General features: G+C 39.0%; 1 protein-coding gene across 4 annotated transcripts in view; it reads left to right on the top strand.

The window, feature by feature from the left end:
* ATRX (ATRX chromatin remodeler) overlaps positions 1 to 27,377 on the top strand; it is a 65,417-nt gene that overhangs the window by 11,248 nt on the left and 26,792 nt on the right. For 3 of the 4 annotated variants that reach the window (XR_014852168.1, XM_085060062.1, XM_085060065.1), the window contains exons 3-14: positions 2,451 to 2,506; positions 3,310 to 3,362; positions 4,977 to 5,101; positions 6,310 to 6,429; positions 9,454 to 9,563; positions 11,639 to 11,706; positions 12,651 to 15,547; positions 18,080 to 18,158; positions 24,096 to 24,226; positions 24,737 to 24,949; positions 26,518 to 26,611; positions 27,128 to 27,236. Coding sequence is in view for 3 of the 4 variants with exons in the window: in XM_085060062.1 (XP_084916188.1) it covers positions 2,451 to 2,506; positions 3,310 to 3,362; positions 4,977 to 5,101; positions 6,310 to 6,429; positions 9,454 to 9,563; positions 11,639 to 11,706; positions 12,651 to 15,547; positions 18,080 to 18,158; positions 24,096 to 24,226; positions 24,737 to 24,949; positions 26,518 to 26,611; positions 27,128 to 27,236 (4,055 nt within the window). In the remaining variant the exon portion in view is untranslated. The remainder of the gene's footprint in view (positions 1 to 2,450; positions 2,507 to 3,309; positions 3,363 to 4,976; positions 5,102 to 6,309; positions 6,430 to 9,453; positions 9,564 to 11,638; positions 11,707 to 12,650; positions 15,548 to 18,079; positions 18,159 to 24,095; positions 24,227 to 24,736; positions 24,950 to 26,517; positions 26,612 to 27,127; positions 27,237 to 27,377) is intronic. The other variant, XM_085060063.1, reaches the window with a different exon arrangement.

Raw genomic sequence — 27,377 nt, 5'->3', positions numbered from 1 at the left:
CTGTGATTAAAAGAGAAATTATTTCATATCAGCACTGAATAAAATCTGTTTCCAAATTTAACTGCTTTAATGTGTTTCTTAGTTTAACTTGGACTGGATACAGGTGCAAAACCTTTCAGTCTCTACTGTTTAATGAGCTAAAAATTGTGTTGATATGGTGGAGTGCAGGAGAATGAGAGTGTGCTGGCTGTATGACAGAGTTTATTTTCAAACGCCTGTTGTCTTAAGTAATATCTTCCATGGGTTTTCTGTCATGTAGTTTTTATCTTTTAATGTTTTGTTTAGAGAGAGAGTGTGCTGCCTGTGGTGCTCACCTCCTCATGAGCACCAAACTGAACCATTAGCATAGGAAAAAGAAACTACTCATGTGATACTTCAGCAGAATAGTAAAATAAACTGGGATGTAGATGCATCTTAAAGTGAAATTTTGCTGAGGAGCACACTGGGAAAAAGAAATCTTCTTCCTTTATCCTCTGTAGTTAAAAATTAGCATATGGTTCCTTGCTGTAAAACACAGATTGTCTTTGAAATGGATACACTTGAAAATTCATAGCAGACATATTTTAGTGTTGGTTTTGAGATCTAAAAGAACATATTAAAGTTGAAGAGTCAGAATTAAACACTTAAATATTAGGAAATGCCAGAGTTAACTGTGGAAATTTCCTTCCCCTCCCAGTGTTCTGTGCATAATGAAAGTGTCTTTAGCAACTGTGCTTGCATTTTTTTAATCCACAGGATACTCATTACAGGCAGAAGTTATGAATGTGATTGGGGTCAGATCAGGCTTATTTAGTAATGGATGTTGTTTAGTTCCAGCATTTGAAGGATGTATGAGCTGTTGGCTTGTGAGGAGGGAGATGATGATGATGATGAAGGTGGTTAAGTGTGGCTCAGGAGGGTTGGATGTTAGAAACCAGTCGGGTATTAGCTGCAGTTACTTCATACCCTAAACTTATGTCCTGCCACACACAGAGGTCAGTTAAAATAGGAAGCAACACTTGCTTTAGAGCCTTAATAATGTTCCTTTATCTCCTCTGCATTGGAACTGGATGTCTCCCTCCTCGCCACTCACGAGTGCCAGCAGGAGAGTGCAGGAGAGCTGAACTGCCTGCTCATGTTCAAGAGCCCAGCTCCTGCCCTGGAGCAGCAATCCCAGGGGAAACCCTGCTCTCTGCTAGCCCTGGAGTGGCTGGGGCAGGAGCAGCTGGGTCAGCCCTAAGCTGGGAGGAGATGTCTGGGTGGGAATGGCACACACACAGCCCAGGCACACGGAGAAACTGGCAGTGGAGCATGTTAGCTGCTTTTGGAATAGCACACGAGCATCAGGCTGCCAGTCTGAGTGCAGAGTCTGCAGAGACTGGAGCTGCCAGAGCTGGGGAAGCTCTGCCAAGCTCTGCAAGCTGGTATTTTCCATGGGTTTATCACTTGGGCAGAATTGGTCCAGAGTAGAAGGTGGGGCAGTATCCAAGCTCCAGAGCAAACGTCACCCTCCTTCTGAATCTCAGGTTCCTCCCTCAAAATAGGGGAATGCCTGTAATATTCTAGAGAAGAAATGTCAGGTACTTAAAAAGGCCAAAAACTTTGCTGCCATTTTTTATCTCCTCCTTCACATGCAGAAATGGCTGGATGTTTTTCCCTGAAATTTCCTCAAACAATTCAGCAGAGGTCAAACATCCAGCATTGGATTCTCTAAGTGATTCAGTTTTTTCAAAGTGTAGAAGAAAATTGTTTGGTTTTCCCAAAACTGAAGTTTAAGGGTAAAGAAGTTGCAGTGCTAGTAGTCCTCTGTTAAAACCACAAATAATCCTGGTAAGTATTCTGTAATTATACTTCCTATTCAGTAGTATCTGTTAAAATCTTGTTGTTCCTAAGCTTTTGGAGCAACTTTATACCAGAATCATTGAACCACTGAACTCAAAACTTTCCCCTCCATTTCCAGGACTTGTGGATTGGAGCAGGTGCCAGTGGGTTGCAGGTCTTTAGGCTTTATATTCCACAGTTCCCAAAGTCAAGAAATAGGATTTCTCAGTCATAACTTGGATCAAATAGGATTTGTGTCTGTGGTTCCACGACCCCAGATTTAATACTTGGTTTTTATTGTCGAGATGTGTAAGAGAAAATACTTGAAGTAACTTCTCAGATATCAACAAAATTGCACTAATGTTATTATTTCTGCATGCAGTTGCACTTCCAGTGCTTCAGTATTTCTTCACCAACAGGAAAGCTGTCATTCAGCTTCCCAGAGAATGAACTGAAAAAGATTTCTGAATTATTTCTGTAAAATTTACACCATACAGTGGAATGTCTTTTTTGTTGTACAGCAGTTTCTCTGAAAGTCACACAGATGCCTGTATCCTGATTGGTGAAACATAACAATGCTGTGATGTGCAGTGTGCAGAACTTTTGATGTTCCTTCCATTTTAGTGGACTTCTTTAATTTCTCTCCGTAGGTAAAAGTAGAGAACCTAAAGGAAGCCCAGCTTCAATGGAGAACAACAGGGACGAGGTAGGAATAAAAATGCTTTTGAACTCCATTTGCATGTCTAGAGCACAATGGCTGCATTCACTCTCTAGCTTTTACAATAAATACTTAAATAATACTGTCAGAACCACCCATTAATGTCATCACCCTTCACCCTGTTATTCAGATTACAGTAGGTACTTAGTAGTCCTTGTAGGCAAATATGCTTCCTTTTCAAAGAAAAAAAAAGGAGCTATGAGCAGAAATTTTTCATATGGTGTGTCTTTCTTCTCTCTGTTCTCCTGTTGGAAACATTCTGGTTGACAATATAAACACAAGTGCCAGTGTCCTGTCTCAGTTTGCTTTTACTGCTGTGAATTCAGGTATTTTATTGTGCCCAGACCTAGTTGTGATTTGAGTGCAAAAAATGCTGAAAAAATCAGTTTTCCTGCACAGGCAGCCAGTGCTTTCTGGCACATGAGGCACATAGCAAGTGTCTGTTCTGCTGGCAGTTCCTGGGTGCAGCCTGCTGCTACTTGTGAGTGCCAGAACCCTCTGCAAGGGAGTGTTGGAAAAGGGTGGTTTCTTCATGTTGCATGAAGAGCATTCACAGACCTGTGAAAGCTGCTGACTTCTGACCTGAAACTCTGTGGATTCAGTTTAATTGAGTTGGCATGACTGTTGAATTTGTCACTTGCTGCTGCTTTCCTACTGCTCTTTTAAAATTATTTTTTATAAGGTCTCTGGTGACTTCTGAGATGTGGTCTAGTTAATGTAAGAAAGTGGTTTTTTGACAGATCCCTTGGATACAAATGTGTTGACTTTTAAATTTTTTTTCTTGTTTTTAGGGAAGTAGTTCTTCAGAAAGAGCGAAATCCTTAGGATTATCCCGTTCCAAAAGGTTGGTTTGGAAAATAAAACAAATAAATTACTTTTTTGGTATGGGAAGCTATAGAAAAGTTGGTACACTATGCCAAACAATTTTGGTACACACTAGTATAAATCCATGGAATTATCAGAGTGCTGGTAAAGCAAATGTCTCATAGTACACTTAAAATTCAAATAATTTCTCAGGATGAAAAAGGTTAAGATTCTAAAGCTTCATTTTTCTTAACAAAGACAAGATTATCCCTTATCTTCAGGACAAAGAAGTTTATACGAGTATTCGTTAACTTTTGCTATTTCTACATATAGGATTCTTCCAAAAGTGTAACTTGAGTCATACAGGAAAAAAAAAACCTTTATTTGCTTGGCTGTTGGGAGAGTGCAGCATTAAACTGTGCTGTTGAGTTGTCCTGTGCAGAAACTGCCATTTACTGTATCCCTGCTTAATCCTTTTTCCTTCTTTGGTCTAAAACTCATGGAGTGAGCTGTTTACCAACTGCTTGAATCTGCAGGAGACAAACTATTTGTGTCTCAAGTAAAGAGCAGACTTAGTCCAGTCAGACTCCTCCTCATCTGCTCTCAGCTGATGCTCACTCAAATTCTGTCCTCCCTGATTTTTATTAAATCCCAGTGAACTGTGCAGGCAGTTGAGCTTTCATTAGCTGCCTTAGTCCTGCTCTTTAAAAAAGTCTGTATCTCTTTTCATTCTCCTTTTTATCCAAGTTGCTTTATTTTATCATGCCTGCTGGAATTAATATTCTTCAGTCTCCTTTTTATGTTTGTCTTGCTGCTATATTTGCAAGTGTGGTTTTATATTTGGCTTTAGTTTCTCCCTCATCTTTTGAATGCAATGTCCTGCTGAACTCTTTTCATTTATATATCTTTTAGTCCTGTTTTTTGCTTCCTGTCTTATCACTAAAGGGATTTTCACTCACACATTGATCATACTGTGCCTTATACTGTCATAACCAGTATCCTGCAGTTGTTTATGCATTGCCTTCAGATTACTGAAAAATTTGCTCCATATTCTGTATTATTTTCTCCCTGTCCTGACGTAGTAAAATCCACTAATTTTCATGGATTCAGTTCTAAATGATGTTTGTGTGGAATTTGGGCAGCTGATCCTTTTGTTCAACAGTCAGCATTTGCATTTCTTTCTGCATTTCCTTTATTTCCTTGCAAGCATCTCTTCTGCCAAGATGATTTCTGTAATTTGATAATATCTGTGTGTTCTCTTTGTGCTGCTTGCTAAACCTGGAAGGATGTATAAAATTTCTGAGCAGACATCTACTTGTGTTTCATTTGGACTTTTTTCTTAGAAGAGTGACTTTCTTAAAAACACATCAAACCTTGATTTTACAATAAAACACAGCAAGCCTGTGAAACAAAAATATTTTATTAGTATATATTTTTATTTCACGTGGGAGAGGAGAATTCCTGTTCCAAACCAGAAAATTAGCCTACAATTTATATATTGTAATAACTTGGAGCATCCCACCTCATAACATCTTTAATTAATTTCAAAAGAACTTCATTTTTCACAGTTAATATGGTATTTTGCTTGCAAAGCTCGCCTGACCTGCAGTATGTACCATTTGTTAGAGCATGTTTTTTTTTTCTGTCTGTGCAGGAAACCTACAGTTGTAACAAAATATGTTGGGTCAGATGATGAACAAATCATAGATGAAACTGTAAATGAAGACATTTCAAATGAGAACTCAGAGAACGATGTAGATATGCAAAGCTTGCCTAAAGGTAGGTCATGTCTTTTTTTTTTTTTAAATTTCTGAATTCAGCAATTAGCCAAGATTATGATGCAGCATAAATAATTCACTAGAATGCACATGTATTAGTAAAATGCCTCTTGAAGGTCCTGTTGGTTTTCTATCCCCACAAAAAGAGGAACCCAGCATATTTTAATCTGTGGGTGCACCAGGATGTGCTGGTGGCTTAATTTCAGATGCCTGCTGACATCTGTATAAAACCATCACGAAACAGGGGAAATGATTTATTCTGTTGTTTTGCAGGAATCACAAGCTCTGTCACTTGGAGGTCTTATTTTACTGTTCTGTCTTTGAGGTTATTAGCAATTAGATCAACAAAAGCAAAACTAACTCTGGAGGGAAAAATGCCATTATTGGATCTATTTTTAAGCACCTTTTAGAAACAGTTAATACTGTAGGCCTACATCCCTCTGCTCTTAGCTGCAGTGTGAGTTGGATTAATCTCCATTTTTTACCTATCAAAGTTACAGGAAAATTGCTGCTGTTTACTGCATGAGTAGCAGTATGTGGAGCAGTCATTCTAAAATGATTTTTTCAGAATATTAGATTATTTTCATTGTCCTTACAACAAAACTGGCCTTTTAAGTAGGAAAGATGTGGTTTTTTTCCTTCACATAGTTTTGATTAGTCCTTTGTTTAAATTAAAATGTCATTTTTTAAATCTTGTTAAACACAAAGCAGGTTTTATTCTACTCCTCTTTTGTTTATTTCATGCTCAAATAAACAAATATGAGGGAAACCAAATAGAAGAGGGCAAAGAGAGAAAAGCATAGTTACTCTAAGGGTTTTGAGGGATTTAAGTGATGTCCTTTATTGGTAGCAAGTTCCTGTCCTCCACCCCCGGCAGTGTGACAGTCCTGTCCTGCATGTGCCACAGCAGAGCAGTGAGAGCAGAATTTGCTCCTCAGCCCATTCATTCCTTGCCTTCTGTCCTACAGCTGCAACACAGATGTAGTTTGAAATGTGTGGTTTGCTTTTAGTTTTGGGTTTTTTTTTGTTTGTTGTTTTGTTTTTTGGTTTTTTTTTTCTGTGAACATCTGTGCATTCAAAACTTTGTGGAGTTTTAGTCAACAGCTTGCACTTCTTTTTTTTTTTATTTTGTTGGCTTTATTTAAACCAAACTTTTGCACTTCACTTGGATGTGTAATGGTTTCCAATTTCTAAATAAAATTATTCTAGGTACAGTGGTTGTACAGCCTGAGCCAGTGCTGAATGAAGACAAAGATGATTTTAAAGGGCCTGAATTTAGAAGCAGAAATACCGTTAAAATGAAACCTGAAGCTCCCAAAAAGCGTGGAGGTAAATACAATTTAAAACATCTATTGAAATGGGTTTAAATTGTTGCTTATGACCACATTTGGTACATCTAAAAATCGTTCATATTTCTGATAAATTATCCTAAAAATACCTCCACTCTTCTGGCTTTCTGTTCATTAAGGATTTTAGCTGATCGAAATTAGCCTCCATTGCTGCCCCTGCAATGCAGCAGTGAAAGCTAAGATTAGTTCCCATTAAACTCCTTATTTTCAGTCAGTATAGGATGCATCATTAGCTACAATTGCTTGGTTGCAATCAGGTGTTACAGGTATTCCTTTTTTAAGGAATTACATTGGAACACTGTTGATACAGGAACATTCACTGACTCACCAGGAAAGCAGCCATGTTTGAGCAGGGACATGTATAGGCAGATTATCCATCAGCAAGCTAGGAAAAACCCTCAGCCCTCAAACAATACAAAGACTTCTTTTGTTTTGCATTTAAATTGTGGGAAATTCCCTACCAGTGGGCCCTTCTAAGGATTACCTTTGAAATGCTGCTGTGTCATCTGGTTTTCCCTAACATACTGCTAAAGCTGAGAAGTTAGGTAGATTATAACACCAACAAATTGTTTTCTCTCTTTTTTTTTTTCCAAAAAAGTAAAGGAGGGGAGGGAGGATTGTGGATGAAGTAGCCAATAAGAAGGCAGATATTTTTGTTAACACTACTGGCAGTATCTTAGCTCACACACCTCCAGCAGTACCCAGGGTGTTCATCAAACAGCTCTTGCACACACTATTCATCCTTCCCATTGTATCATTTGAGATCCTTGCTCTCTTTTAGAGTAATTTATTGGGTGCTGTTTCTCCATGTGTGGTTGAAGGGGAGTGAAGTGTGACTGTGGAAATGTGCTTGTGCATACACCTGGGCTCGTGTGGTGTCAGTGACATTTGGAGCATTGATGTTTTCTCTAAATTAGTAACTTTGGAAGTTGGTTCTGTTTTATTCATGCAAGATGTCCTGTTCATATAAGAATGCTTTTTCCATTTGTGCTTGTAACAATTTTACATATGGTCCAGCAGGACTCTTCAGGGGTACAGTGTTAAAAAGATGAGACACTTGGGCTTGAGCTTTGTGGCTGTGTCTGCATCCCCAGGACAGTTTATATGACCTGCCCTTCCAGCTCTTTTCATCTCCATCCCTAGGAATTTGCAGGCCTTCCTTTTGTATCTGGTTACTCATCTACTGTGCCTGACATATACACATATATATTTTAAATATTTGCATTTCTGTTAGGAATTACATGTCCTGTGTGTATTAGCAGTAGTGGTAGAAGCAGAACTTTAGCCTTTCTAGCAACCACATGCTCTCATCTGAGACAGCAAGAGGCATTGTGTCATTATTTTCAAGTTTTGTGTCTGCACCATGGCTATGGTTGTATTTTTGCTAATAAATTCAGTTTGGAATGTTTTTAACTAAGTATTTTCTCAGTAATAAGGAATTAGCAGTAGTTTAATTTCCTTGCATCATCATTGTTTGTAGTAGTAACAAAGGTTTGCCTCATAAATTCTCTCTTTTCCTGGCACCAGCTTGCAGGTATGAGGAAGGAGGCCACAGTGCTCCCCCTTGGTTGTGGAAAAGAGGGAGGTGGCTCAGGACTTGGCAGGGAATGTCATGTTCTCCCTGGGTTGGCTGGGACCCTCAGTGATTCCTGCAGCCCTTGAAGGACTGTGATAAATGCCAGGGTTGGATTTTGTGCTGCTGGAAGTGGAATTCCTTCCCGAGGAGCGTGATGTGATGTGATGGGTGTGTTGATCCACGGTCACTGCAGTGTTTGAAACTGCTGTTTGAGCTGCTGTGGGGGTTGTGAGAGAGGCTTGCAGTGCAGTCAGGAATGCCTGGAGGCTGCAAACATATCCTGTATGCAGAATTTCACTGAATTAGGAGGGTGGCTCAGCTGTTCCACTGCCCCATGAGCCATCTGAGGTGGTGCTTCAGCAGCAGATTGCTGGGAGCTTGTATTGTGTCTTGAGAATGTTCATTCAGTTCCTTAATGTGGTGGTGGTGGTGGTGCTTGGTTCTAATTCTGCCCTAATGATTCTTTAATTAAAACTAGAAAAAAACACAGAGTCTGTACTCAGATTGTAATCTTTAAATTAAACTATTTGAGTTCTTTTCCTTATTGATTTAATCACTGAACATGACAGCAAAGGACAAGTCACAGTTAAGTGATCCCTTATCAAACCTGTATCTGCTTGATCCCAAATTAAGCTTTTGGAAGTGTATGAACTTTCACAAATGATTTTCCTTTTTCTGGTGTTGAAAACAAAAAGGCCTTGGCGTATTAATTAGTCAGTTTAACAGCCTGGCCTGGAGTGAGCCTGCCAGGCCCAGGTTCACCCCTTCTGAAGTGAACTGGGGGGGTGGCATTAAAAAAAAGCTTTCTTGGCCAAATGTAGGTGCAGCAGCAGAGTGGTGCACACAGTCTGGGAGCAGTCAGCAACATGGGGAGAACATGTGTATTACAGCAAAATTGTAGCTTCAGAAAAACCCAGAAACTGCCATCAAATAGGGAGCAAAATGTGAGAAAAAAAATTTCAGACGCTATTACAAGGATTACTGACATTTTCTGTGAGAGTTTTCTCTATTTTTCTTTGAGAAACTAAAACTGTGTGTGAAAGAAATGTCATAATACAGATATGAATTGCAGTGGTGTTTGTTGAACAAAGATTGAATGGAGAATGTTGTCCAGAATATCAGAGCTGCTCTGAAAGAGCTTTAGCGATGACTGTTATTTTGGTGTGTTCTTATGAGGCGACCACTTAACCCAAATTAAACCTCTCAAAGGGAAAGAATTGTATCTTGACCCCGAGTGAAGCGTAGAAATCAGGGGAAAATTCAGTCTTAAAATGGCAAATGGTTACAGAAAGATTTCTCTAGTGCTGGGTGATGCAGAAATAAAGGCATATGAAAAACCTGACAGGCCAGAATCTTGTAAGAAAATGAAACAGATTCCTTAATTAAAAATGAAAACAATTAATGTGTGGTTTATAATCCTCTCTCTAGAAGAAGGACTCCATGGAATTGTAAGCTGTACAGCTTGTGGGCAGCAGGTGAACCATTTCCAAAAGGATTCAATCTATAGACACCCTACACTGAAAGTGCTTATTTGTAAGGTATGTGGTAAACAGTTCTGTTGGTTTTGTTTCAAAATGTCATATTAGTTGATTTGGGTGGGATTTTTGTGGGAGTAGTTCTTGTTCATTAGTCAATAAAGTTGTCAGTCATTAGCTGTTACAATTAAGGAAACTAAAAGAAAAAAATGGCAAATATACTTATGAATTTATGTCCCTTTTTTCTTACATCCCAGTTATACTGGTTGTGCTTTCTTTGTTATTTATTTCTATGGCTTAAAGGGTATTATCTTAGTGAATTTTTAATGTTAAATGATCTGTCTGAAATTTCTGCCTACTCATAATGTATTTTAAGAACAGTTTCAAGTCTGCATTTCCTGGTAAAGCATTCCATGTAATAAGGAGCAGAAAAGCAGCTTCAAAACCATCTCTATTTCTGCCAGCTCTTGGACTGTTGTAATTTATGGCAGCTTTGCTATGTCTAGTCCATAACCTAAACCCAGAATGTCTTCAGCTCTGTGGCTTCCTGGTGGCCCCACAGAGGCCCTGAGTTGGCTGCAGTGGGAAGAGGTGGGACAGGGCAGGAAGGAAATGTCCCTGCCTCCCGCTGTGGAGACCTCTGTTCATTTTCAGAGGTGCAGAGAGCTCTCTTGCATATTTCTGTAGTCGTGGAGATCTAGTATTTCTACAGATACTGCTAAAGATAGAGATACAGTTCTGTGTTAGAATGTACATGTAGCATTCCCCTGCTCTTCCCTCCTCCTCCTCTTCCTTCCCAGTTCCTCACTGGTGTTACAGCTCAGCTGACTGATTTATCTCAGCCATGCCCATCTAGTCTGATGTTCCTGCTCTTCTCTGCATTCTGGCTTGTTTCTTTTATAAAATATGCTTTACAAAGATCAGCTCAGAAGGTGATCTTTTTCCATCTCCACTGGAGTCCCAGCTGTTTTTCCTGGACTTGCACACCCTCAGCACGTGGCTGTAGCTGCCCATGTTCCTGCAGGGCTCACCTGGTTCATTTTTATAACCTGTTCAGGGTGTTGGGCTCAGTAGCAGCTCTTGATTGGGAGCTCTGCTCCATGAATTATAGCAAGGGTTGTTTCCCTTGATTTTCTGTGTTTTTACTTAATTGGACATGGCCTTATGTTAATGTGAGAGGGAGGGATGGAAGCCCCTGATCTCCATACTCCAGCTCTTCCATTATTTCTGTGCCTACTTTTGCCCATATTTTTCTCCTGCTTAGGTAAACAGTCCCAGACCTGAGAAGCTGTTTTCCTTTGAGTGTGAATATTCCATCAAGTGTCTAAACAGCAGATTTGACTGGGTTTTTTGTTGATTTTTGTTGTTTGGATAGTTTAGTTGAACAGATGTTCAAGTCTGTTCCGGATAAAGGGGCATCATCATTTTAAATTCAGGTGATGAAGCCTCTTTTGGATTCTGAATTGTATTAATGCCTGTTCAAAGCAGAGCTGCAAGTGTGGGAGAGCCTTCTTCAGTAACAACTGGAAACAAAATAACACCAACCTTCAAAATTTGGTGCAAACAATTCAGCAGTTTAAGCTATCGACGCTAGCTGAGTTATTTGTATTTTTTTCCTTGTCATTACCAAATTTTCAGTGAAGATACTTAGTTTGCACCTGGAAATTGAATTCTTGGATGTTAAAATCATGAAGAATACCAAAGACATTTTTATTTAAAGCCTTATGGCATCATGTGTTAACATAAGGAGCATCCAGCTGAAAACTGTAATTTATTTAGGATTAATTGTGTCAGGGAGGATGTGGTGTTGATTTACCTAGGAAATAGATGAAAAAAATGTTCAGACTGGAGAAAAAAATTCAGCTGATGTTCTAAATGACACAAATATGCAGCCATCAAACAAAGCCTGTTTAATTTTCAAGGAAACGTTGAGCCATCTAAATAAGTAATGGTTTGGGACCTGCTGTGTCCATAGAAGATGTTTTTTAGGTTAAAACAAATGTAAAAGGCTTAGAATGCTGAAGACCTTGCAGCTGCTGCTTTTACTGGCTTGCTTCTAATGCATGATGAAATCTAATGAATTGCTGAAGCTCAGTTGAGAATGAATAAAGAATTCCTTGTCCTCTCTTTCTTTACAGACTTGCTACAAGTATTACATGAGCGATGACATCAGTCGTGATTCAGATGGGATGGATGAACAGTGCAGGTGAGTGTACAAAAACTGAAATGTGTGCAAAATGTGAAAGTGTACAAGAGCTGAAATGTGTGCAAAATGTGAAAGTGTACGACAGCTGAAATGTGTGCAAAATGTGAAAGTGTACAAAGACAAAAATAACACCCACAGCTCTACTGGTTTGGGGATCTTTTTTCTTCCAATCATGACATTACTGATTGACAAATAAAGACAAGTACATAATAGCTAAATCAACAATTATTTGTTACCAAGAAATACTCAACCCCAGGGTTTTTCTAACTGATCATTATTTTCGTAATGAGCAGGAGAACATTTTATAAAGAAATTTAATAACAAACACTTGTAAGATATCACATTTCTAACTAAATGACATGCCACCTTACTATTACTTTAAAGGTGGGGGTAGAATCTGACATTCTGAACCTTGTGGGCTACAGAAACTCAGCTCTGCAGATGCATCTCCCTCTTTTGAAATACTAAAGCACTTCTCTGCCCTTTTGTCAAATGTGTAATTCAGTCAAAGTGGTGCAATCTGTGGTTTCTATGAGCTTATTATCTGCCAATTTTCAGGTCTTCATGTGCTCCTGCAGTAGTAAAATATGAGTTAAGACTTGAAAGACTTAAGCTTATTAATTTTGCTGTAAAATAAATCACAGTTTTTTTGGAAGAAACAGAGAAAATAAGGTTTAATTAATTTTTTTCTCTTCTTTCAAGAAGTCAGTGCTGAAATTGTGTGTGAAAATTAATGAGCATTTCAGCTTTGTGAGCTGTTAATCTAATACATGACTTTCCTGATTTTTCAGTTCTCAGCTGAGTGCTTTGCAGACACACTTTCAGTAATGGTTTCAACTAATAGATACCTATTAATCACCTCAATTTTTAAATATATCAACTTCAAAATGTATCACCTTGTGGATGTGGAGACAAGACTCTTACCTCTGTCATTCTCTTTCCAGGTGGTGTGCTGAAGGTGGAAATTTGATTTGCTGTGACTTTTGCCATAACGCCTTCTGTAAAAAGTGCATTTTGCGCAACCTGGGCCGAAAGGAGCTCTCCACTATCCTGGATGAAAACAACCAGTGGCACTGCTATATTTGCCATCCAGAGCCTTTGTTGGACTTGGTCACTGCGTGTGACAGTGTCTTTGAAAATTTAGAACAGTTACTTCAACAAAACAAAAAAAAGATGAAAGTTGAAAGTGAAAAAAGTAAAATATATGACCACACAGTCAAGTTTTCTCCAAAGAGAAATAATGCAAATTGTAATGGGGAAGAAAAAAAACTAGATAATTCATATTCAGGTTCACTAACGTATTCTTACAAAGCACTAATGGTGCCAAAAGACTTGCTTAAGAAAACAAAAAAACTGGTTGAAACTACAACAAATCTGAATTCTAGCTTTGTAAGCTTTTTGAAAAATGCTGCAGAAAATGTAGAAATAAGCCCAACTGTGCAACTGTGCCAGCTGAAAGCTTTTAAATCTGTGCTGAGTGACATGAAAAAAGCTCATCTGTCACTAGAGGAAGGCCTGAACCTGGAGATTCAAGCATTGAATGTTAAAATCAAAGATAAAAATACCAAAGAGAAAAAAACTGAGGTTAGATCAGAAAAAAACGAGGTGAAAAAAGATGAAGGGAAGGAACATGTGGCATTAAAAGAGGATGACACCATACAGACACAGAAAAAAGTTGTGTCGGAGCAGCCTGACAGTGAGCCCATGGATCAAAGTGTTCCCACAGTGGAACAGACAGATAACAAGGCAGCACCTGGGGAAGAGAAAAAGTCTGGCAGGAGTGAAGAACCACAGTATGAGCCAAACAGTACAGAGGCTTTAGACATGGATATCGTGTCCATCCCCTCCTCCGTTCCTGAAGACATTTTTGACACTCTGGAATCTGCTATGGAGATTCAGATGCCATCGGATGAGCAGGACAGTGGAAACACAGGAGCAGATCAGGAGACTCTCAATTCGAATACAAAATCAACTACTCCTGTGAAAGATACCAAAGGTGGTACCAAGTTAAAATCATCGGCTAAAGGAACAAAAGAACTGATTGTAAAATTGACTCCTGTTTCCCTTTCAGAGTCTACAGTTAAAGCAGAAGATCAAGACAGCAGTCTAGAAAAGGACAATAAAGACGTTGATGCAAAACCTAAAGCGGAAAACTGTGATTCTGCAAAACAAAATCACAATGTTGGCAGCGAGGCCTCCACGGAGAGCGAGGCTGTGCCCGTGGAGGAGTCGGATCTGCGCAGGTCGCCGCGCGTCAAGACCACCCCGCTGAGGCGCCCCACGGACATCAGCCCCCTGACATCCAACTCCGAGGAGGACAGCAACGACACCAGCAATGAGAAACGGAAGAGAAAGTCATCTAAGCAACCCAGGAGGAAAAACGATAAAAGGAATTCTTCTGACAGCACTGCTGATGGTCCTAGTCCTAACAAAGTTTCCAAATCCAAAAAGCCATATGACTTAGATCACAGCTCGGACTCTGATGAGGTGCCAGCTGTCCTTAAAGAAGCAGGGATGATGAGCCGCAGTTCCTCAGACAGTGAGAGCAACAGTGAAGCGCCAGCGAATGATCAGAAGACTTCAGATTTTCAAAAGAGTCAACCGGTAAAGGATGAAAACGGGAAGCGAAAAAGGAAAAGTTCCAGTTCCGGTTCAGATTTAGATGCTAAAAGAGGCAAATCAGCTAAAAATGCTGCCGCTGCTAAAAAGAAAAGACAAAACTATTCGGATTCTTCAAACTATGATTCCGAGTTGGAAAAAGAGATCAAAATGTTGAGTAAAATTGAGGCTGCAAAAAAATCGAAGAAAAAATACTCACAAAAAGATGATAGTTATGATTCCTCTGAAGAAGAGCAGAGGAAAAAAGTAAGCAGTAAGAGAAAGGTAAATTTGAGGAAGAAGAGAGGTAAATCTTCTGAAGATGATGATGCTGAGAAATCTTCCCCAGAGAAGGAAGTTAATCACTCTTCTAAAGATAAAAAAACGGGTAAGAGGTTAGCTGCTAAGGAAAAGACAAACACAGACTCGAAAGAAAAATCTGCAAAGGGAAAACATGATGAGTCTTCTGATGTTGAGAAATCTTCACTGGAGAAAGAGGAGAGTCCTGAAGTTAAGAAGAAGAAGGATTTGAAAAAGAAAAAGGCACAGGATGATTCTTCTTCAGAGAGTACTGAGAAGTCTACAAAGAAAGAGCACAAGTTGGAGTCTTCAAAAGACAGACTCAAGAACAAAAAGGGATCAGAAAGCAAAGCAAAGCAATCGGAAAAACTGAAAAAGAAAGGTTTCAAGAAAGAGCAAGATGATTCCTCTTCTGATCTTGATAAGTCATCTCTAGAGAAAGGAAGTAGCAATTCATCTGAAAATGACAAAATTAAGAAGGAACCCGTGTTTACAGAAAAGAGGAATTTGAGAGAGAGAGTAGCTAAAAAAATACACATTGATTTATCCTCTGATACTGAGAAATCTCCCCAAAAAGAGGAGAGTTCTTCTGATGATGCAGTGCGGCGCAAAAAACGGACTGAAACTAAGGAAAAGAAAAAAATAAGTCACAAAAAGAAAATTTCCAAGAAAGAACAGAATGACTCATCCTCTTCTGATGAGGAGTCTTATGAAGACACTAAGAAAAAGACTAAAAGGGGGTCAGTAAAAGAAAATAAAAAGAGCAACTTAAAAAAGAAAGTGGCAAAGAAGAAGGTGGTTGTCACTTCCTCTTCCTCGTCTGATAAGGAAGAAAATGATGATCAGAATTCCACAGGCGATGGAAGCAGTGATGAGCAGAAGATCAGGCCAGTGACCGAAAGCTTGATGCTGTCTGCTGATGCAGGATTTTGTCAGTCATCAGGTGTGCAAAAGACTTTATTGTACACATGTTATTTATGTATTACCAGGAATCTTGTAAGATTTGGGTCACATTTAATGATCCAGAAGTGAAAAATACTCATCAGTAGGTAATTATACAATTAAATGTTTGCGGCCAGTTGGGTTTCCTGATGCAGATTTGGAAGCACCTGCTGTAAAGTTCCCTTCCAACCAACCTATCTTGTGGTTCTAAGATTCCATGATTTCAGTTTGTGCAATTTGTCCCTTGAGAAAAAAAAATGATGTCACTGTAAAAGGAGGTCCTTTGGGAGCTCCAGGCAGTATTTGCAGCAGGTACTGCCTGCCTTGCAGTCCAGCTTTCCAAAGCCTGGCCCTTGCCTCACCTGCCCAGGGATTATTTAGCTGAAGCTGCTTTGAAGGAGCAGATAATGTGGTGAACTCAAATTTATCACATGCTGGCTGTGCATTGGGTGTGACTCTGGAGACTTGTGGCACTGTCATACACATTGAAAAATCAAGTAGATGATTTTTGTGCCTCACAAGAGCCATGTAGGCTTAGAACAGCTACTTACAGAAATCTGTCATTGCTTATTGTTTCCATATATTGTGTCTCTGCATTTAATACTGGGACTTGCAGGGCTTTTCCTTGAGTGCTGCCTAATCAGTGTTTTCCCCAGTGATGCCACTGCTGGGGGAGATTACAGATAATTAATGGTTTGCATAGTAATGAATGGCTTTTTGCACATGGTTGCTGCCACGGCCATTAAAACCTTCCCATGGACAGACAATTGATGGCACTCAGTGACAGTTCTCAGCATCACTGAACCATCAGAGAAAAATGCCTTAAAAATGGAATTGCTGGAGTACAGTGTACATTCATGGACTTGGTATTGAAATGGCCCAAGAGGAAAAAGTTGGTTTTAATATATCAGAAGGTGTCTGAGGCAGTGAGAGTGATTGTTTCATTTGCAGGTCATAAGTGGAAAGATTAGGTCAGTTTTGGAGAGATGGATAGCAGGGCAGAAATTGGAACAATGAAATTGTGGTGTGGGATGATTGACAGAGACTGAAAGAGAAGTGGTTAGGTTAGACTGGAGACAAAATGCTAAAAATGGGGAATCTGAATTTCTGTCTGCAAGTCACCTACCGGGCAGTTCTAGGGGAGGCTGAGCTGGATATGTGCTGAAAGGATGAGAGGCAGTGCATGCAGCATTTTGTAAGGAAAACTGATTCAGGTCCTGGGAAGATTATTATGTCCACAGAGCATCGTCAAAGCTTGATGCTGGTTGCCCTGTCCAAATGGGGAATCCCTGTCCTTGGAAATCCTCAAACCTTGACTAAAAAAACTGACCTCACTTTGGAGGTGACTTTGCTTTGAGGATGGAGGATGAGTAGAGCATGTCCAGATGTCTCTTTCAGCCTTAGTTATTGTTTGATTATATGAAATTTCTGTCTCTGTTAGAGTGTTCTCAGAGGAGAAGAATGTGCCCTTTCTCTCCAGTTTGCTTTTGGCTTAATAGGTGAATTAATAAAGGAGTCTCTTCTGTGTCAGAACAAGCTGTGTAGATTGGTGGTTGAATGAGACTCAGGATCTGGTTAAACCAGCAGGATGCTTTTATTTATCTACATGAGGGACTTCCTGTGTTCACCTTGAAGTAGGCCTCTCACAGCCTAGTTCTAGTCCAGTCCTCCAGTGCCCCTGAAATAAAATAAACAGTAGAAATCATGAATGAGGGGATCTCAGCTGTTACGGTTGTGAGGTTGCTTTCCCTAAGCTTAATTTTATTACTTAGCAGGTTTGTCTGACTGATGAGCAGGTCAGAAGAGCAAGGGAAAGCAAGGGGAGAGGCCTGGGAATGTGTTAGAAAATCCAAATTCCTCAGTGCAGCCAGGAGAGTGCAGAGGAGCTTAAGGGAAGGTTTCACACTGTGCTGTGCCTTCCCTGTCATGTGTCCTAAGCTGTTGGATTTGATGTCCTTTGCATATGAGACAATGCCATGCAGTGCAGCTGAATTGGGATATTTGCAGTAAGGGTAGCACGTGGAATTCTCCAGGTATCACTCTTTACACACACTCATAATGTGAAAGCAAAAGTAGGAAGGATTATCCAGTGTTTCCAGTGCTTCCTCAGGGCAGCAGGGCAGCCCATGGGCTTGGGGAGCAGTTCTGTAATACATCTGTTTGTGCCTTCTTTGCCGTTTGCATGAACTCAGTAGTGGAGGTTCTGACAGAGCAGATAACTTCTTAGGAAACTTATTTCTGATTCCTGGGTAGAGTATTTAGTCTCTATATTTTGGTGTAAAATCCCAGAATCACAGTATGTAATTAGGAACGAATTACAAGTTGTGTGTAGTAGCAAGTATAATGTGCATGGAAAAACTAGATTTATTTTTATATATCAAGACAGGTAACTGGTAGAAAAGTGGCATTACCCAGCTGTTTTTAAACAGGGATTATTGATGAAGATATAATTCACGTGTTGTGCTATTTATTGTGCTGTCTTTATTGCTGGGTCTACACCCATTAAGCATTTTCTTCCGGGTTGTTTTTCCAGGAGATGAGGGAGAGGCTCTCTCAAGGACTATCCCAATGGAGGAGGAGGAAGATGATGATGATGACGACCCTGAGAATAGGTATGATACCCTCGATAAGGACTTAAAAACGATTATAACACCCCCTAGGCGTGGGCGCAAAGCGGCGCAACGGAAGAGCAAGCAGGTCGTAAAAAGCACGGCTGCCTGCCTGGTAAAGACTCGCTCACGGGCCTCCCGCAAGTGTGAACACGGGGCCAGAAAGCAGAGGCCCAGAGCCAGAAATGCAAAGCAAGTGTTTAGAAGTGTTAGCTAACACACCTGGCTGGGGGGAGTTGGAAATGCACTGCAGCACTGTCCTGCTGCTGCTCCCGGTGCTGGTGGGAGGTTGGTGACAAGGATCTTGCAGGCAGGTGAAAAAGCTGCTGCTGCTGCTCAATGTGAATTTCAGCTAGTTCTGGGAGTAGAAGGGGACAGTTTGCATCTGTGCAATGTGCAGTGCTGCAATATTTTCAGAATGAATTTGGTTATTACTGTTACTTAATATGCTTTTTAAATTGAAATGCCTTTTCTCAATAAAGAGAAAGCACAAATGTGGGAAAAACCATATTAGGTATTCTCAGCTGTTAATTCAACTGAGTTTTAATCCACTAAAAAGTACCTGAAGTGACTAATGTGAGTTAAGGCCATGATTTTACAAGCACTGTGCATAGGCTCAACTGGTATCAAAGCGACTAATTATACATATATATTTTAAGTCTTTACGTAGATATTTTCAGAATTGTGGCTTATATGTATTGCTTCAGTTTTGAATTCAATAAAAAAGAATCTCTGTAAGATACAGTTAGTTAAGACATGTCATATTTTACCAGTACCATTGTAGCTATCAAAATTAGCCTGGCTAGAAATGTAAAAGCTTCGTTTCCTGACGAGTAAATGCACAACATGAACTATTGCTCAGCTCCGAGCCACGGTTTCTTTTTGGAAGTTACTGTAGTTAGACTGAAGAGCTGTGCAACAAATTTTTATACAGTATTTCAGAAACTGATTTTTTTGTTCTGGTTTGGTTTGGTTTTGGCCATGTAGCATGTGTGGGACCAGTTGCTGGTGGAGTCTTTTTCTGCTTCTGAGCCTTACTAGTTTAGACTATGGAATCCTTGTTTCACAGAGCTGTATGTTTTGATACGTGGCTGAAGTCAATTTGAAAAACACTGTTTTATATCCTTTACGGACCTCAGTTTGGCATCAAAATGCTGCTGCTAAATTAGTTCTTGTGTGTTTTCAGTCATCAAATTTAACCCAGTAATTCAACTCTTTAAAGAAAGATGCTTTTTAGGGACTTGACAGCACAGGGTCATAAGCAGAACATGTAAACTTTGGTAATAAGATTTTTTTAAAGTCTGTTTTAATTTCAGTCCTGTTTTAATTACTTTTTTCCTTATTTTTATTTCTTCTTTTTGTTGATGTGCGTTTCTGGTTGCTATCTAAACCAATAGACTTTTGTCAGAAGTTCAGTATTTACATTCACAAATGTTTCTTACAGAACTCAATCATTAGTTTTAAGAGCTGTATTGAGAATTGAATTGACTTAATGGATAACAAGCAACTCAGTAATACAAATTTGGGCTTTAAAAATCAGTTTCTGTACTTTGTTTTTAAGCTGCCTCTTTGTTAAGTTTTTTTTTAGGGTATCATTTGAACATTATTTATGAGATGGGGAGGTATTTTGTCAATAAACAGTGTTGTCAACCTTCAGACATGTTAACTGCTAATGCAGTCTGACTTTACCTTTATCATATGTTGTACTTGGCACCAAAATCAGAGATATAAACTGTAAAAAGATGGAACAAATTTCGAGAAGTTAAAAACTTGTTCTTCTGTTTACTTAACACAAAGTGTTTAAATAGTTTACCTACTGATTCAGAGAAGTTGCCTATTTTCTTCCAGGCCAAAGAGGGTACCTAGTACCTGCTGGGTGTTTGTAGTGTGGGAACTCTCCTGTTTGCAAGTCTCTAGTTTAGATGTTCTGTTATTTGCATACCTGGGGATGTGCATGACATGAATATGAATAGTCTTGAAATCAATTTTGCCAAAATGCAATATCCGAGTGGGTCATACTATGCCATACAGTGCTGTATGCTTTCATCTTCTGTTGTGTAACTATTATTGATCCTTCTGATCTTTTAAATGGTACTGTTTGATATGTTTGCAGTAGTTCTGTTTATTAAGAAGTTAATAGTGTATTTAATGCAGAATGCCTTTAAGTATTTGATGGTTACAATAAATTTTTGTAAAACGTTTTTCTTGTCCAAGCATTTAATTTAATACAACTCTGACAGCTTGAAAATCAGCCTCTTCCAACAAAGACAGCACAGTATTTAGAACAAGGTGTTTGGCAGTTTCTACTCATTTTTTAGACATGTATGATATTTCATCCAAATAATAATTTCTTAAAAGATATTTTAAAGGGTTCTGAATTTTCTGGTAGTATCCTGTGAAGGCCCATTCAAGCCAGTAGTGCTCTAACTGGAATTGTGGTGGCTTTTATTAGCCACATTCCAACCTCCTCTCCCACCCAAGGGCTTGTTTCGGGCAACCTTACTTCTACATTTAATTAGTAGGTATTCATGAACACTGAGTGTGAGTTGATGTAATCTAATTGGTCATAACATATCACGATAATGAGCTAAAATTTAAAACCCTAACTTTTAAAGAAAAATGATTTTTAGAGCGGTAGCACCGTCTCACCAAGATTTTTAACAATCTCTCAAAGAGTCCATCGTATTGGCACTGTACAATTCATGAGCAAGAATGGTGCAAATTACCATGTGGGCTTAGCTCCACATCATGAGAGGCTGCACTCACTATTCCTGTTCTGCTGCAATGTCTGGAGGAGCATTTAAAGTAGTCCTGCAGTGTAACTAAGCAACCCCTGGGTAACTTCCAGTTTGCCTGGTTCTGGTGGAAAACTTTTCTTTTAGTATGACTTAAAAATCCATAGCAATCAATTCCTTATTTAGAAGTGTATTCTGCTGGTGGTGTTGTTACAAAGGGGAAATACGTTTAAATCCCAATTGATATAAAGCTGTGCATACGTGCTGTTATTTTATTCTGGCGTTGGTTTTGTGTCCTGGTTGAGGTTCCAGCACTATTCTGTAGGGCACTGTATAAATGTGTTGGGAGAGTGACCTTCATACAAATGTCACCATAAGTTTAGATAAGATGGAGTGAGGCAACATGACATGCTCAAGGTCACAGCAGATCAGTGCAGGCATGAGTGAAATGCAGGGATTTTTTGACATTTATTTTATTTTTTATTTTATTTTTTACTACCTGTGCTGGAGGCTCTCTGTGTCTCTTAATTAAATCCATTGATGGTGTTCAACTCATACCTGGTTGGCCAGAAATCTTTTATATCCTTGACCTGAGTAAATATTACAGTCCCTTTTGATTTACATGCTTTTCTCTGGAAGAATGTGAGTGAAGGAGTTTTCACACTATCATAGCTTGTTTTTCTTGCTGCTATTAATGCAAATACTAAAATGTTAAAGCTACTGTGTGAAGTTTCTTAGCTTAGAGACCTGGTCACTTTAAATGGGTTTTATCTTAAAATAGAAATATGATGTGTTATTCTGGTCAACATCTATTGTGGTTTAATTGAAAAGCAGCTTCCAGAGTCCAATACTCAATTTATTCTAATTCATATGAGCCATTTGTTACATCAGTCATTTGTCACATGCATTTCCAAGGCTTAATCCCTTTGGGTCTAATATTGCTTACACTTACCATCCCTATCCAATATGTAGTTAATTTTAAAAGGACATCTTTTAAATCCTGAACATCTTGATAATGTCTCACATTTTTAACCTAAATTCATACTAGTAAATTCATTGAAGAAAATGCAGCTTTTGTCACAAACAAACAGTCCCATCTCACTTTGGTTGCAAGTGGTTGAGTCTTTATCCTAGGTAAAAAATAGACTAATTTTCTATTGTAGCAATAAGTTCTTCCTAACTGTTATAAATAATTGGTTCACCGAATCTGGTTGTTGGTTATACTAATGATTAATAGGGGTAGTAGATTTTTTGCATGGTCTTTTCAGGTGCTAGATTCATTTGCTGTTTTCTATTCCTTTTAAAAAATACTTCATTTAAAAGCAAGTAAAAATGAATGTCTTGTTTTGCTAAGAACCAAAGTCAGCCTTTTAAAGGTGACTTGTATAGAGGTAAGTATTGCCATGCACAAGCTGTGTTAACTTTGCTAATGCACTTGCCAAAATAATTTCAAAGGCAGGACTTTCAGGATTCAACTTCAATTTTTTTCAGTCCTTTTAGTTTTTTTCCTGTTCAAAACTTTGGGTTTTTATTAAACAAGAAGAGTAGCCTGACCACTACTCTCTGCATTTTCTGGAGTAGGAGTTAAGGTTAAGAATTTATGTTAAAAGCTGTTAAAGGGAAGCCAACCTGTGGCATTCCAAGCAGTTTCATTTTGAAGAAAAAGTTCTGACCATTAAGAGATGGAAGAAATATAGTCTGAATTTCTTACATGAAGAGCTGTTTATTTCTGTTGCTGTTACCCATGATGTGCTGGGTTTTAAAAAAAACAACCCACCAAACCCTAAGTCCCTTTTCCAAATATCCTCTGGGATAAGGCAAAGTGCATTTGAAAGAGGATGTTACTTATCTGTGGGCTTTAGTAAGTTTTCTTTGGGTTCATGCTGTGATCTCGTGATAGATGTGGAATTAAAGTTCTCCAAGGGTACTGCATGGTAAAGTTTTAATCAGCTTTTTCTTCACAAGCCATTTCTCAAGAAAGAGGGGGAGGGCGTGTTTAGGATGCTGATGGATGGTTTGACTCACTGAACTATCTGAAATGTTTATTAAACTATTTTGCTTCCATCTTTTAATAATCACTGCATATAAATTAGTGTGAGAGTGTTTTCGAAAAATACACTATTGCTCAATAATTTGAAAATACTGTGTGGAGTGACAGGAGAGATACCTTGGGAAAATTCCCTTTGATAAGGTCTTTTGTTTTAGGGACACATTACAGGCTGGAAAATGAAATACTGATTGTTAAAAGCCTATCTGATAGTGCTCCATAAAGGATTAACAATTTTCTGTTGTATGAGAAGCTTTGCTTGAGAGATCCCTGTTCCTCTGCCATTCCCAAGTTGTGGTTCAGTCCCGTGGGTTTGGAGCTGTTGTTCTGAGTGGTGTGAAAGCTTTCCATGCTGAGCTATGGACACATTTGTTCTCCCAAAAGGCAAGACAGATGAGCTTTGACCTAGGCAACACATAATTCATTTTAAATGGATGACTTTGGAATGAAAACAGTAGTGTTTCTGATATTTAGATGAGGAAGACCTGGTTTATTTTTTTTTTCCCCTGGAAGTACAAGTACTCTGGCAAGTCCACTATTATCCTGTGCTTTTGACAAGACCATTTTATATTCTGCCTTGACTCTGCCTAGACTCAAGATTTTTGTCTTGCAAGTGCAGTGTAAAGGAATAATTTTTCCATAGTCAGTTGTGCATTAGCTGGAAACTTTCTTGTTCTGCAGTGAAACTGTGGGAAGCTGAGCAGACAGTTTGTGGAGCAGGAACTAAAATCATGATTTTTATCTGAAATTCAGATCCTGTAGTGTTGGTCAGACTTTTTGGGTATATAGACATAGGGGTTTTTGCTAGAGTTGCTGTAAATGCTTGTAGTTATCCAGATAGACCATAAATAAAATGAAGTCTCTAAGTCTGTACATTTTATAACCATTTCCAGTCTTATTGTAAAGCAGGAAATTTCTCTTTTAAAGAAGCATTATACAAACCTGCTTTCTAAAAACAAGTCACCACATTACATTTAATGTGAGATTTTTGCTGATAGATCCTGTCTTGCCACAATGACTTTTCATCACGTGTCTTTTTTTTTTTTGTTCAGCTTTCAGCCCTTTTTTTTGAAGTTCTGAATGGTGTAGGATTACACTTGTCGTTCATAGATTTACTTGAACAATGGAATAAACAGTGTTTTCTGTTTTACTTCAAAGAATTGCCAAGAAAATGCTTTTAGAAGAAATCAAAGCCAATCTTTCCTCTGATGAGGATACGTCTTCAGATGAGCAACCAGTAGAAGGAAAAAAGAAACCTGCAAAGCAAACTGAAAACAAAGGAGATAATGGTAAGCACTAAAAAGCAGCTGGGAAAATGCCATCCTGTGGCACCTGCTGTGATTTCAAGGGTCACTTGGGAAAAAGGTGATTGTTAAAGTTTTCAGCAAAAAATATTATTGCTGTTGATACGTAGTTGCCACATAGAGGCCAATTTATGTGGTCATGAGGATAATCATCTCTTTTGGTCTTCTGTATGTTTACTTTTTTGTTACAGTCTGATTTTTTTAACCAATTAAGAAGTCCCAGGGGTTTGTGAGGGATAATGTATACAGAACAGGAAATCCTGCAAGTGCACAGGAGAGATTTGGCTAACACAGCCACTGGAACAGGCATTCCAAGCATTCAGGCAGTGTGAAATGCTTAACATTTGAGGAAACTGCTATGTTGGTGCTTGTAATTAATTCCCTGGAAAAGCACAAGATTTAGCCTAAATTAATGCAGATTTTAATTCTTGCCCAATTTATGTAAGAAAAGAAAGTGACTGATATGCATGTGGTACTGACTCTTGTATGTGACAGGAGAGAATGAAAAGGAAAACAATAAGTCTGAGAAGGAAGAAGGTGATTCTGAGTCGGATTCAGAGGAAGAAGAATCATCCAAGAAGCCCAGATACAGACACAGACTGCTGAGGCACAAACTCTCCATGAGTGATGGGGAATCTGGTGAAGAAAAAAAGGTGGTGAAACCAAAAGACAAAAAAGAAGTGGGGAAGCGCAGAAATAGAAGGAAAGGTACATAATCCACACCTTTTTTTTCGGTCATAAAAAGTACTTGCTTCTATAAATTAAGTCCAGAGCTTGTCAGAATAGAGATCTCAACCTCTGTGTTTTTAAAATCCCTGTGTAAACTTCCTTGTGTATGAAACCAAGAGTTTCCTTATCTTTGTTTGATAAACAGTTTTATTTGAGATGCTGAATACAAGTGCAGCTCTCTCCACTTACTGTATCCTCTGAATTGCATTCATCTTGCGGAGTCTTAGAATATCCATCTTAAACAGCAGAAGCAAGCCCAGGATGTCTAAATTTGGGGAAATCAGTCTTGTCCTTTATGTAATTTCTCTCTTGGACTGGCAGCAGTGTCTCCAGGCTGGAATTTTGGTGCAGCAGGCTGGAGCTGAGCACCAGATGGCACTGTGAAATGAGCCTGCTCTGGGGGGCTGCCTTTGTTGTTGCAGGCAGGAGCAGAGAACCTGTGGGTGTTCCCTGGTCAGAAAGGTGCACTGGGCTTCCCTGAGCCCTGTGCTGCACTCATGGCAGCCAACTTTTGGGGTGTCCCACAGAATAAACGATGCAGTGGGATTTGTTTAGCGTTTTCCTCCATGAAAACTTTCATTTTTATCTGTTTGCATATTCATGTTTTTCCTCCCTTACGGAGTTAAAACTCTACCTGCAACATTTATTTCAGGAGAAATAACTGTGAATTACTTTTGTATCCATGTGTAAATAAGAGGCAGCTCAGGGTTCTTTAGTGTAAGCCTTTGAAGTTCACTGCCCTCAAACAGAACAATGTATTTGATTTCACTTTGCCCTTTTTAGCCCTATGTTATTAATGGTACCTTTCCCCATGGATGTGGAACAGCCCATGTTGTTCTAAGCTTTGTCATTCATAAAACAATTAAAGCTCCCACTGTATTCAAGGTCAAGCTGAAATTAAAGGTGTTAAATGCCATGCTGGTGTCTTAATTTACTAAAACTGCCAGTGATAGTTCCTCAAAGGGGTTAGGAAAATATTGCCTAATGCTGCTGGTTTAGGTGTATTTTTAATTGCCTTTTGAGGCAGTTTTGAGCTTGCATTACCTGAAGACATGCCAGGTCATAAATGCAGCAATGTAATTTTATATGTTGTTAGTAAATAAGGGTCCTTTTCTTGAAGTATGGTTATAAAATGACATATGAAGCATTTGAAACAAAAGCTTCTGTTTAACTAAAAACCATCTTTTGTTTTCCAAAGCTCCATAATATTCCCCACTGTTCTCCATCATATAATGCTTTTTCTCAAGTGCTTGTAAAATATATGTAGATGTTCATGCATAAAGACCTCAAGGCCTCTTGGCACAGTAAGCCAAGACTTACAACCAGGACTCAGCTCATGGTTAAATTCTATGTTTTTCTCCTCTGTACCCCTTTTATCCCTCTTACTTCTTACTAATATAGGTGTAATGGGTCCCATATGATATGAACCTCGACAGTGCTTGTTGCTCTTAAACAGTTTGTTGTGCAGTGAGGAGCTGCTGGCTTTGCAGTGTTATTGACCATGAAGCAATGAGTAATTGTAATTAATTACAATTTTCTTTTTCAAGTGAGCAGTGATGACTCCAATGACTCTGAGTTCCACGAGTCTGCAGTGAGTGAGGAAGTCAGTGAGTCTGAGGATGACCAGCGACCAAGGACAAGGTGGGACCAAAACTGAGTTCTGCTTACCCTGAGTTTGGGGTTTGGTTTCTAACAGTGCAGTTTAGGCAGGGAGATGGGAAAAGATAAACACTGTGGAGCAGTTCTTAAAGCCCTTGATGATATTTGAATGTAGGAATTACAGAACATTAATTTATTTTGCAGCAAATGTACTAATTTTGAATTTGTACCACAGTAGGGCGTACACGACAATTTGATGGGCCAGTACAAAAACCCCCAAGAAAATTGGACATTTTTATGCCAAATACAGCACTGTCAGCTGGTGGATTGCAGTATAAAACTAAAGCTTGACAGTTCTGAGATTCTGTGGGGTTTTCTCATTGCTGTGTGTCCAGTGGGCTGAGGGGCAAGAAGGAATTTAGAAGTCACCCCTAACTGCACCAAACCAGTGCAATATTTCATTAACTAATGATGTAGTACTTCTTTACCATTGTTTTTCAGTGAGGCAGTGGATTATTATGGTTAATCAGTAGTATTGTCTTTTTGGTTTTTTACTAGATCTGCCAAAAAAGCTGAGGCAGAAGAAAACCAGCGCAGTTATAAACAGAAAAAGAAACGAAGGCGGATAAAGGTTCAAGAGGATTCATCAAGTGAAAATGAGAATAAGGTGCTGTATCATGTTCTGGAGTAATAAATGGGGAGTTCCTGTCTCTTCTGCCAACTGCTCAGGGTATCTCAAACAGCTCTGCACAAAGTACAGTAAAAAATTAAAACTTTCTCAATGTCAGTTCAGGCAAAAATTTGTAAA

This window comes from Lichenostomus cassidix, chromosome 4A, assembly GCF_008360975.1.
Source record: "Lichenostomus cassidix isolate B80296 chromosome 4A, HeHo_3.0, whole genome shotgun sequence".
NCBI lineage: Eukaryota > Metazoa > Chordata > Aves > Passeriformes > Meliphagidae > Lichenostomus > Lichenostomus cassidix.
Note: the sequence above shows the minus strand (reverse complement) of the source record. Positions and strands in the feature narration are given on the sequence as shown.